Source organism: Aethalodelphis obliquidens, unplaced genomic scaffold (genome assembly GCF_003676395.1).
Source record: "Aethalodelphis obliquidens isolate GAN/ISIS:26980383/991018 unplaced genomic scaffold, ASM367639v1 scaffold4, whole genome shotgun sequence".
NCBI classification, from domain to species: Eukaryota; Metazoa; Chordata; class Mammalia; order Artiodactyla; family Delphinidae; genus Aethalodelphis; species Aethalodelphis obliquidens.
This window is the reverse complement of record NW_020837948.1, coordinates 61,985,278-61,997,957: the sequence shown is the minus strand read 5'-3', so window position 1 is coordinate 61,997,957 and position 12,680 is coordinate 61,985,278. Positions and strand designations below refer to the sequence as shown.

The 12,680-nt window shown below is 43.7% G+C and overlaps 1 protein-coding gene across 4 annotated transcripts in view; it reads left to right on the top strand.

Moving 5' to 3' along the window:
- The first annotated feature begins 138 nt into the window (after window positions 1-138).
- Window positions 139-12,680, top strand: part of MARVELD2 (MARVEL domain containing 2) — a 28,090-nt gene continuing 15,548 nt past the window's right edge. The window contains exons 1-3 of one of the 4 annotated variants that reach the window (XM_027100922.1): window positions 139-267; window positions 4,229-5,392; window positions 7,183-7,218. In XM_027100922.1, the coding sequence (XP_026956723.1) occupies window positions 4,244-5,392; window positions 7,183-7,218 (1,185 nt within the window). In that variant the 5' untranslated portion in view covers window positions 139-267; window positions 4,229-4,243. Of the gene's footprint in view, window positions 268-2,605; window positions 3,822-4,228; window positions 5,393-7,182; window positions 7,219-12,680 lie in introns of those variants that run through there. The other 3 variants (XM_027100919.1, XM_027100920.1, XM_027100921.1) reach the window with 3 other exon arrangements.

Here is a 12,680-nt window from a genome sequence, read left to right as displayed (position 1 = left end):
AAGTTCAGTTCGGCCCGGCCCCGCCCCCGGCGCCCAATCCCAGTTTCAGAGCCGCGGGCGGCGGGCGCGCACTTCCCGGCGGCTGCGCAGGTGAGCTGGGCGCCAGGGGTGGGGCCCACGTGACCGGGGCGTGGGCGGGGAGGGGCCGGCGGACCCCGGGCAGGCGCGCAGCGTCTGGGGTAGCCCTCGGTGTCCCTCGGCCCCTAGGAACGGCGCGCTCGCTGCGCTGCCGGCCACTACCTGCGCCCGAGGCCGGAGGCCGACGCGGTAAGGGGTGCGGGGCCCCGGGGAGAGCGGGGCGCCTGGGAGGCTGGAGGGCCCCTCGGCCGGCCAGGTTTCATTCGGCGGACACAGGTGCCGCGCGAGACGCGCCCACCCCCGGCCGCGAAGCCCCGGTCCTTCCGGGCGCGGGGTTATCCCGAGCTGGGCACGTCCGGCCCGATTTAGTTCCGGCCACTTTGGGGACAATTTCGGGAGACGAAGAGTGTATTTTCCCTCTGACGTGGAGACGCGCACCTGGGTGGGCAGAGCTGAGTACTGAGTGAAGTTGGTGGGTCGGGGACGTAGCGCCGAGCCGCGGCCTGGGGAGGGACCCCTGACGAGGATGCTCTGTATTCCCGGGCACTCGCTCGAGGGTTCAGTTCAGAGCGCAGGGGATTTCCCATCCCCCTGGAAACCCAGAAACGTCTGAAATCGGCCCCTTTCTCGAGGCCAGCAAAACTTTAAAGCCAGCTTAGTGGTGATTCTGTTGGTGTAAAGGTGACCAACTGGATTCCTGTAACACTTCGCTGGGGAGAACCATTTCTCCTCCCACAGCTTTGACTTTCGGAGATTTGTGTGTCAACAGAATGGAGTCGGGCCCCGGGGGCTGGAACAAAACAAAGACCAGCTCTGCCTCAGCGTGCTGGTTCTAAGTGGACTCTCAGTGACACCCTGAGAGATGCTAGGGGTATCCAGACATTGAACTGTGGTAAAATACAACTGACCATTATTCCCTTCCAAAATCACATAATTTGCTATTCCACAATTCTTCAAATTTGTAATTTTGGCTTTTTATATAAACACTGATAAGGTGATCTAATTCAAATAAGTCACATTTCACAGGTGAGCATGAATTAAATCCATTATAGTGAAGCATACTTTTGCCAGTGAGTTTAATTAAGCAACCGGTGTCCTTTAAATGCCTGTATATCAAAGATATTGAAGGATATGTAAAACTTGCTAAAGTTATTTGTTGTGCTTTTGCCTCTACTATTTTTAGGAAAACATATTTCAAGAATTATAGTGGTACTATGCATTCCTAGAATTTAAATGTTTTTAGACAACAGATAAAGCGATGAAAGACAAAAAAGTAACTTTTAATTGCTATCATTATAGAAATTTTTTTCTGTACTAAATTTTTTTCTCCTGCTTTGCATTGGGCACCATGCTGGGACTCACAGTTAATTCTCTAAAATTGGAGTGGCCCATTAGAAGACCCTAGAATTTAGACCTCTTCTCCATCTCCACCCCCAGGTGATTGTATTTAGTCTGTGGTAGTATATACACTTCTGTGGGTAGACTGCCTACTTGATATCTTTACCTGGACTTCTAACAGGTATCTCAGACTCTCTTCAGGCTGCTTCTCCCAGGACTAAGCTGGAGGGTTGGAGAAATGTTGCAGATGAAATGATCTGGTGTCTGGGATTTGCTTTAAAGTAATCTATTGACAAAAGGAATACCGTAGAGGGTATAGACGAAACAAGATTGGTCATAAATTGATAATTGAAAGTGGTTGATGGGCACATAAGGGCTCATAATACTGTTCTTTCCACTTTTTACTGTGTTTGGAAATTTCTAAAATAAAAATGTTTAATTTCCTGAACATAGAGTGTAACCTCTTCTTGCTATCTTCGTTCCTACCACCATGGTCCATTGGATTACAGTTGGACAACACAGGTTTGAACTGCAGGGGTCCGCTTATATGCGTTTTGGGGTTTTTTTTTCAATAAATATGTACTGCGGTGCTGTGTGGTCTGCAATTGGTTGAATCCGTGGATTCGGGACCACAGCTACATATTACCAACTATAAAGTTACACTTGGGTTTTTGACTGCGAAGAGAGTTGGTGCCCCTAACCCCTGTGTTGGTCAAGCGTCAACTGTATTTCAGTGGCCTCCTAGCCAGTCTCCCTCTTTTCACCCTTTTCTCCTGGAAGGTACTCTTAACAGAGCACCCAGAGTGATCTGGTTAAAATACGTCATATCATGTCAGACCTTTATTGAAAATTTTCCAGTGGCTTCTCACTCCCAGTAGAAGCCTAAATCTTTCTAATGATTTTTATTTATTTTTAAAATTTATTTTATTTATTTGTTTATCTTTGGCTGCATTGGGTCTTCATTGCTGCACGCGGGCTTTAGTTGTGGCGAGCAGAAGCTACTCTTCATTGCAGTGCGCAGGCTTCTTATTGTGGTGTCTTCCCTTGTTGCAGACCACGGGCTCTAGGTGTGTGGGCTTCAGTAGTTGTGGCACGTAGGCTCAGGAGTTGTGGCTCAAGGGCTCTAGAGCACAGGCTCAGTAGTTGTGGCGCAGGGGCTTAGTTGCTCCGTGCATGTGGTATCTTCCCGGACCAGGGCTCAAACCCGTGTCCCCTGCATTGGCAGGTGGATTCTTAACCACTGCACCACCAGGTAAGTCCCTCTAATGATTTTTAAGCCCTAATGTTTCAGATGGCCTCAATTCTACTACTCACCCTCTCACTCACCCTGCTGCTGCCTCCATTCCTTAACAGTTCTCGAACATGCCAGGCACTCCCACTTTAAGGCTTTTACACAAGCTGTTCCATCTGTGTGGAACACTTACCCCTTATACCTGCCTGGCTTCCTCCCTCATTTCCTTCATTTCTATATTCAGATGTCATGTTCTCTCTGAAGACTTCCCTCGTCACTCTGTTTAAAATTATAACACCCTGTCCATACTGTACTTCTTATCCTCTTTCTTAACTTTGTTCCTTGGCATCTGATATATTTCACTTGCTTTATCTATCATTTGTCACCCCTGCTCCCCCACTGGAATTTAAGCTCCATGAAGGCAAGGATTTCCATTGGCTTTGTTCACTGATACATCTTCAGCAAGCCTGGTGCATGGCAGGCACTCGGTAGATACTTGTTGAGTGATAGATCTCCATTTTACAAAGTAAAACAAAACAAAGCCTTAGGAATTTCTAAATTGTTCAACACCGTAAAGGTGGGATTACCAGCTTTAATTTTGAGACCTTTATAGTGCCAAGTACAATGCCATGTGTCCAGCGAGTCTTCAGTAAATACTCATGAGCAGTTTGAGGGAGAAAATCATTGTGCCTTAAACATAGTAGTTATATTAGCAAATAGTTTCCTTTTTACATACATGTCCAGGTTATTGATTTCATGAAGGAAATCAACAGGTTTGATAAAAAGTGCTTTTTCTATGCTTTATTTTTCAGGTGGATTGAATACCCTGTAAGATACTTTTTGAGTCTTTCCATGGCAACAGCAAGTCACCTTTAAATAATTGGTCTGGAAAGAGTGATGTCCATGGCCATTGCTGTGGCTCTGTGCTGTACTTTCAGGGAATCTTACTTAGCCTTTGGTGATTTTTTTTTTCTGAGATTTCAATTTTTTTATATCTAGTATCAAGTGTTATACTATTAGAGTGGAAGAAGCAACTCCTGTAATGTGACTTCCCGAGTTAGAAAAGAAAGGGACTCTCCACTCCCTGTGTTTATCAGACTGCTTCTCCTGGGCCATTCCAAAGCAGACTTGAGTTAATGAAAGTGAAGAGTATTTGCTGACCCATCACATTTTGGTATGTCGACCCTTAAATATGTTGATTTAGATATTTGAGGACAGGACTCTTCCTTGGAGTGTGTTAGCGGCCTGTATTGTTAAAATTTAGTCTCATTTTTGGTTTTTTGCATTTTGTTGTTATAGGGCTCATAGGTAAATTCAACTTATGTTTTAATCAAGAGCGAAGGTTTAAAAGTTTGATTGCCCTTAAAATCTCATAGAATGATTAGTAGATCCCTGGCTAACATAATTGTTACCCATGTTTAAAGTGTACATAATTTATGTTGTCATTTTTATATATCATAATAATTAGATATGATCATGTTGGTTTCCTGAATGTGATCATTTGCTACTAAGTGAATAAAACCAGCATCATTGAAAGGATAAATAACTAAGCATAAGTGATAACTTTAATCTCGGCCCCAGGTGTGAACATCACAAATGTTGTCAAATGACGGAAGATCCAGGAATCGGGACAGGCACTACGATGAGGTCCCAAGGGACTCAGACTATCAAGATGGCACCGTAAGAACCTTCCAGACTCTTCACGACAGTGAGCTGGCTGTGAGCGCTGATCCGTTGCCACCACCCCCTCTCCCATTACAGCCACCATTCGGCCCAGAATTCTACTCAGGTGACACAGAGGAACCGGCCGTAGCACCAGATCTCAAGCCTGTAAGGCGCTTTGTCCCTGAGTCCTGGAAGAACTTCTTCAGAGGGAAGAAAAAGGACCCAGAGTGGGATAAGCGGGTGTCAGACATCAGATACATCTCCGATGGAGTGGAGTGTTCACCTCCAGCCTCTCCTGCAAGACCAAACCACTGTTCACCCCCCAACTCCTGCGAAGATCCTCAGGGCGGGTCAGAAGGCAGCTTTCGTTCCCGGAAAGAGGCCGAGGCAATGTTTCCCCACGATCCCTACGGATCCCTAAGCCGACGCACACACACAGCCCGAACCTACAGCGAGAAGGTGGAGGAGTATCACCTGAGGTATTCCTACATGAAGTCCTGGGCAGGCCTGCTGCGGATTCTGGGCGTGGTGGAGCTGCTTCTGGGGGCCGGTGTCTTCGCTTGTGTCACGGCGTACATTCACAAGGACAGCGAGTGGTATAACCTGTTCGGATATTCACAGCCCTATGGCATGGGAGGCGTTGGTGGCCTGGGCAGCATGTATGGGGGCTATTACTATAGTGGCCCCAAAACCGCTTTTGTGCTTGTGGTTGCTGGATTGGCTTGGGTCACCACCATCATTATTCTGGTGCTTGGCATGTCCATGTATTATCGGACCATTCTTTTGGACTCAAATTGGTGGCCCCTAACTGAATTTGGAATTAACATCTCCTTGTTTATCTTGTACATGGCCGCAGCCATAGTCTATGTGAATGATACCAACCGAGGTGGACTCTGCTACTATCCATTATTTAACACGCCAGTGAATGCAGCGTTGTGCCGGGTGGAAGGAGGACAGATAGCAGCAATGATCTTCCTCTTTGTCACCATGATTGTTTATCTCATTGGAGCTTTGGTTTGCCTAAAGTTATGGAGGCACGAGGCGGCTAGAAGACGTAGGGAATTCTTGGAGCAACAGGAGGTAAGGGATTTCGTGATCTTTGTTCTTTCTTTCTGTTACTCCTTAAATATGTATAGTTCTCAAAACAAAGCTGTTGTTGTTTTTAAGGGTCTGAAGTTCAAAAGGCCCCACTCAGCATCTGACATGCTCTGACCAGGATAACCCACTCTGGTGTGTCATTTGTAGAATGTTGCAGGTAGACCCCAGATGTGTAATACAATATATAGTTTGTCGGTTGCAGTATTGTCTGTCTGATACTTAAGGGGAAAACAACTACTGAATTTCTACAAAGAAGAAATGATGATAATACCTGCATAAGATTATATAAAAGCCCTATTAAAAATATTTTTTTTGGAATGGTAGCAAAAATGTTAGAGTATGTTCTGCTAACATCATTATTCCCTGAAATAAGTTGATGTTTTGCTTTCTTCTAAGGAGGAGGAGTGTGTAGTAGAATTTCCTGTGCCTCTGAAAATGTCAGTATTACCTTAAATATTTTCTTAATTTTAAGTCAACTATACCGTGCATTTTTTTCCCCACTTTTCCAAAGACTTCCTAGGTACAATGGCAGATGGTGTATATTGGGCAAAACTATAGCTAAAAATAAAATCCTTCCTTATATACTCAATAACCTACGTATTTACTCACTGACCTATGTATTTTTTTAATCATATTCATAACAGCAAAAAACTTGACTAACTTTATAATAGGTACCTTATGTGTTCTGTACAGAACCCCATACTCTAGTGTCATAAAATATATTTATCTTACTAGAATTTGACATAGATTCAAGTTGTTTCTAAAAATTTGTCTCAGCACTGCAAGCATTTTTTAAAAATTTATTTATTTAATTAATTTATTTTTGGCTGCATTGGGTCTTCGTTGCTGCGTGCAGGCTTTCTCTAGTTGAGTTGAGCGGGGGCTACCCTTCGTTGTGGTACGTGCGTGGGCTTCTCATTGCGGTGGCTTCTCTTGTTGTGGCGTGTGGGCTCAGTAGTTGTGGCTCGTGGGCTCTAGAGCGCAGGCTCAGTAGTTGTGGTGCATGGGCTTAGTTGCTCCACGGCATGTGGGATCTTCCCGGACCAGGGCTCAAAGCTGTGTCCCCTGCATTGGCAGGCGGATTCTTAACCATTGCACCACCTATTTTTTTAATTTACATCTGTGTATACAAAGTAAGGAACTTTAAATTCTAATCAGTGTGAAATCCAGATAGTGAAGCACACACTTCCTTATAATTTTATGTAAGTTTAATAACAATGGAGTTCTTAATATCATTTCAAATTCTACATGAATATGACTGTTATAAACAGTACTTTTATTTCTTTTCCTTTTCTCAACAAAAATTTGTTTTTATAAGACTTCACATAATGGTTAATTAAACTTGAGTCACCTATGATTCCTGTTTGTGTGTTGCTGTAACTTCCTAAATGTTAAAATACACAATGGCATATAGCTTTTTTCTATTAATTTTATAATTTAACCATCCCAAACTCTTTAATTGTGCAAGGTAATAGGAACCAAGAATAAATAAAATCTAGGTAATTCAGAACAACTCACATAAGAGTCACCACTATCTCCATATTTCCAACTCTGCTTTCTGCTCCTGATTGACAGGGAATCACAGTTATCCCTCCTCCTCTGGTTCTCCACTGGCCCATGAAAACGTGGCCAAAAGAGTAGGAGGATCATGTGTACGGTAGAGAATCAACATCTGTAAAGTTGAGATTGGGCTATAGATGCAAATGGACAAAAATATTTGCAAAGTAGCTTCACACACCTCTGAAAAGTCATTTTAACTCTTTTTGTTCCAGATAAATGAGCAGTCATTGCCATCGAAAAGGAAAATGGTAAGAGTAAAGCTCACGTTATATTTTATCTCTAGATTTGTTAAATAATTTTCTCTCTTACTTGTTTATCTATAGAGTAGACCATCTGTCTGTAAAAGTGTATCTGTTGCATTAAGTTCATAATACGACTTTCAGCTTTCTTTTCTTTTTTTTTTATTCTTTTTAAAATTTTATTTATTTACATTTTGGCTGTGTTGGGTCTTCGTTGCTTGCGTGGGCTTTCTCTAGTTGCGGCGAGTGGGGGCTACTCTTCATGGCGGTATGCAGGCTTCTCATTGCGGTGGCTTCTCTTGTTGTGCAGCACGGGCTCTAGGCATGCTGGCTTCAATAGTTGTGGTGCGCGGGCTCAGTAGTTCTGGCTCGTGGGCTCTAGAGCGTAGGCTCAGTAGTTGTGGCGCACAGGCTTAGTTGCTCCGCAGCATGTGGGATCCTCCCAACCCAGGGATCGAACCCATGTCCCCTGCATTGGTAGGTGGATTCTTAATCACTGCACCGCCAGGGAAGTTCCTCAGCTTTTTTCTAATACTAAGAGGACCAAATCAGACAAGGCTATTTGAAGCATCTTTTAATTGTGTTAAATGAAGCTTCTACAGTGAACCTAGTTGGTTCTCCTTACATATTTAAATTTAATTTTTAAAAAAAATTTATTATTTATTTATTTATTTTTGGCTGCGTTGGGTCTTCGTTGCTGCACACGGGCTTTCTCTAGTTGCGGCGAGCCGGGTCTACTCTTAATTGTGGTGCACGGGCTTCTCATTGCGGTGGCTTCTCTTGTTGCAAAGCACAGGCTCTAGGCACGCGGGCTTCAGTAGTTGTGGCACGTGGGTCTAGAACACAGGCTCCGTAGTTGTGGTGCATGGGCTTAGTTGCTCCGCAGCATGTGGGATCTTCCCAGACCAGGGTTCAAACCCGTGTCCCCTGAATTGGCAGGCAGATTCTTAACCACTGCGCCACCAGGGAAGTCCCTAATTTATTTATTTATTTATTTATTTTATTTTTTGTGGTACGTGGGCCTCACTGTTGTGGCCTCTCCTGTTGCGGAGCACAGGCTCCGGACGCGCAAGCTCAGCGGCCACGGCTCACGGGGCCCAGCCGCTCCTCCGCGGCATGTGGGATCTTCCCGGACCGGGGCACAAAACTGTGTCGCCTGCATTGGCAGGCGGACTCTCAACCACTGCGCCACCAGGGAAGCCCTATTTATTTATTTTTTAATAAAGGTGATTCTCCCAAATTTTCTTCAGTCCCTTTAAAGTTCTTCCCCATTATTTCCTATTCTTCTCACCTTGCTTTCAGATGCCAAATTTTGTTGTGTCGGGAAAGAAATCCCTATTCCACAATTTACTTAACTGCGTGACAGTAGACAAGGTACTTAACCTTCCCAGGCCTTGGTTCCTTCATCCGTAAAATTGGAATAATAATAATTTCTACCTCACAAGATTGCTTGAGAAGATTAACTAAGATGCTGTGGTTATAATTATTTACATATATGTAATAATTTAATGTATTTTAATAATCATAATTTTACCTCATTGAAAAGTTCTTTTTTAAGATATTGGGCATTATTTCTAAGCAAGAAGTTAAGAATCCAGCCTTTGGGTTTGTTTGTTTCTCTGAAAACGGAGTATATTCCCTTGGATCAAAATTCAAAAAGGTCTCTCACACAGAGTCTTCTTTCATCCTGTACCATGGCTTCCCAGTTCTCCTGTGGAGGCAACCAGTGTTACCAGTATCCTGTGTGAGAGATATGTACATATATATATATACACACACATATATATATTTGCTTTCCTTCCTCTTTTACACAAATGGTAGCATACCATACATGCTGTTATGTCCCTTATTTTTTTCACTTAATATATTTCTAAGGTAGTACATAGAAAATTTCTGCATTTTGGTTTCCAACTACGTAAGTGTTGCATTTTATGGATGTACCATAATTTATCGTATGTTAACATGTTTCCAATCTCTCACTATTAAAAACAGTGCCACAGTGAATAACCTTATACATATGAATAAATACTTCCTTCTGTATATGTATTGGGTTGGCCAAAAAGTTCGTTTGGGTTTTTCCGTAAGATGATACAGAAAAACACAAACGAACTTTTTCACCAACCCAGTACAAGTACACCTGAAATGTAAATTCTGAGAAGTGAATTTCTGGATGAAAAGCGGTGTACATTTTTGTTTTGACTGCTAGATTGCCCAATAGAAATTCTACCAATTCCCACCCCCAACAACACTACAGGCTTCCTCACACCCTGACCAACACAGTGTCAGGAAATTTGTTAGCATCTATCAACCTGATAGGTGAAAAACGGTACTAATGTAGTTATAATTTGCATGTCTCTTATCAGGAGTGAGGTTGAGCATTTTTCATATATATATGTTTGCATTTTCTTCCTATTAACTGTCTGTTCATATCCTGTCCAGGTTTTTTATTGGGTTGCTGATTTGTATAAGTTCTTTTTGGTTAAGTGCATTCGTTTTGAAAATACGTTTGATGAGGTTCTTTTTAACTTTATTCTCTATGTTGTAACATACAAATATTACTTGAAAATGTTTTGTTCATGCTGAAATATGGAATTTATTAAGTGGATGAACGGCAGCCTATCCAAGCGATCATAATTAATACATTGCTGTCATCATTCATTCATTCATTGAACAAACATGTCACAGGCTGTGGGCCAGTGATATGGATACAACAATGGCATTATCTCCATTTTCCAGGGGCTTACAAATCTGGTAAAAAAGAAAAACACAGATGAAAGATTAGTAGAGTATGAGAGAGAGGAAGCCAGCAGGAAGTACAAAATTAAACTAACTTGCTTAGAGATTTGTGTTTCTATGACATCTCAGGAGATCAATTTATGAATGATGTCTCAAATTCAGCATTATTAAATGCTGAATTTAACAGTGGTTTTTATTTTTTTATTTTGCGGTACGCGGGCCTCTCACTGTTGTGGCCTCTCCCGTTGCGGAGCACAGGCTCTGGACGCGCAGGCTCAGCGGCCATGGCTCACGGGCCCAGCCGCTCCACGGCATGTGGGATCTTCCCGGACCGGGGCACGAACCCGTGTCGCCTGCACCGGCAGGCGGACTCCCAACCACTGCACCACCAGGGAAGCCCTTTTTTTTTTTCTTTTTTGGCTGTGTTGGGTCTTCATTGCTGTGCTTGGGCTTTCTCCACTTGCGGCGAGCAGGGGTTTAGCGGTGCACGGGCTTCTCATTGCAGTGGCTTCTCTTGTTGCGGAGCATGGGCTCTAGGCACACAGGCTTCAGTAGTTGTGGCACACAGGCTCAGTAATTGTGGCTCACAGGCTCTAGAGCGCAGACCCAGTAGTTGTGACACACAGGCTTAGTTGTTCCATGGCATGTGGGATTTTCCTGGACCAGGGCTCAAACCCGTGTCTCCTGCATTGGCAAGCAGATTCTTAACCACTGCGCCACCGGGGAAGTCCTTAAATGATTTCTGACACGTATGTAAAGTCATCTGAATTACAGTTGAGCTCTACTGTGGTTTTCTTGGATATCCATAAATCGTTAGAAATCAAGAGATATCTGACCAGTTCTGACTGACCAGGCGTGGGATGAGTGAGGCTGGGATTAGCTGGTCTACAGAATACTGAAGAGTCTCTCTCTCACAGTGCAGTGTGGACCTAATGTTACAAACCTCTACAATTTACACACTGTTCATAGCATTAGAGCAATGCTGCTTTGTGTGTGGGTGGGGGGCATTTTGTTTGTTTGTGGGGTTTTTTGGCTGCACCTTGTGTCATATGGAGCTTCCCTGACCAGGGGTCAAATCCGAGCCCCTGCAGTGGAACCACGGAGTCTTAACCACTGGACTGCCAAGGAAGCCCTTGTTTATTTTTTTATTGTACTTTGTTTTAACTTCCTGATTCCCTTGTGTTTAATTTGTTTTAAATGTTCATTTATTTATTCAACATTTTTTGCTTCAAGATACACATTTCAATTAGACTCAGTGACACTAACAATCAGTAAGCTAAATAGATCATCAGTTTTAAGCTGTCTGAAATATACATATCAGGGGACTTCCCTGGTGGCACAGTGGTTAAGAATCTGCCTGCCAATGCAGGGGACATGGGTTCGAGCCCTGGTCCGGGAAGATCCCACATGCTACAGAGCAACTAAGCCCGAGCACCACAACTACTGAGCCCATGTTCCAGAGCCCACGTGCCACAACTACTGAAGCCCGCGCACCTAGAGCCCGTGCTCCGCAACAAGAGAAGCCAGCACGATGAGAAGCCTGCGCACCACAACGAAGAGTAGCCCCCACTCGCCGCAACTACAGAAAGCCTGTGTGCAGCAACGAAGACCCAAGGCAGCCATAAATAAGTAAATAAACAAACAAATCAGATATACTTGAAACTGATAAATAGTAGTTGCCTTTAGGAGGATAACTGGCTAACTGTGAGGGGACAGGTAAAGAGGGAGACTTACTTTCCATTATGTATCCTTTTGGACCTTTTGAATTATACGTTATGTCTATACATTACCTATTCAAATTTTTTTAAGTTTTAAAAAAGTTAAGTTAGTAAATGCTCATTTCAGATATTGAGATAAGCAATATAAGGCTGATATTTAAATAACTAATAACACTGCCCTTTGTTTGAAATCTAAGTGCAAATTCCCTAACCTGTGGCTGACTTCCAGTGTTAGTACAGAGACGTAAGTGAGTTTGACCAAATGGAGAGGGCAGTCTTCTAAACTCGGAGTCATCGTTAAGAATGGCTTTGGCAGGGCTTCCCTGGTGGCGCAGTGGTTGGGAGTCTGCCTGCCGATGCAGGGGACACGGGTTCGTGCCCCGGTCCGGGAAGATCGCACATGCCGCGGAGCGGCTGGGCCTGTGAGCCATGGCCGCTGAGCCTGCGCGTCCGGAGCCTGTGCTCCACAACGGGAGAGGCCACAATAGTGAGAGGCCCGTGTAAAAAAAGAATGGCTTTGGCAGATCATTGCCAATACTCTCATTCAAGATTGCCATATTGCTATAACCCACTGGTAAATCCTACTCCCTCAGAGGGACTGACTAGGAAACTTACAAATTTTAGCCTGACCTGGAACGATAACCTTTGCTACATCACAGCCCAGTAAGAGTTCTAAAATAAAATTCACTGCAGGGAAAAGATCAAACTTAATCAGACTTTGGTTTAGAAAATGGATCTGGATTAGAAGTATTGCTCAGAATGGAAAAGAGGCCTAAAAACATATAAGAAAAAATATATAAGGAGACTCACTTTCTAAAAGTTGACACTCTGGTTAACAGATGATATCAAAATCTGAAGTCAGAATGTTCACATCAGGAAGTATGTTTCGGAACATCTCCAGGGGCACAAGAGAAGAATCTCTTTGCTTGGTGGGGGTGAAAGATGGTATGCCTTTTGCGGATGTTGACTGCACAGCACCAGGCTGGGTGGGACTGTCTCACTAAGCTGCAGCGTGGC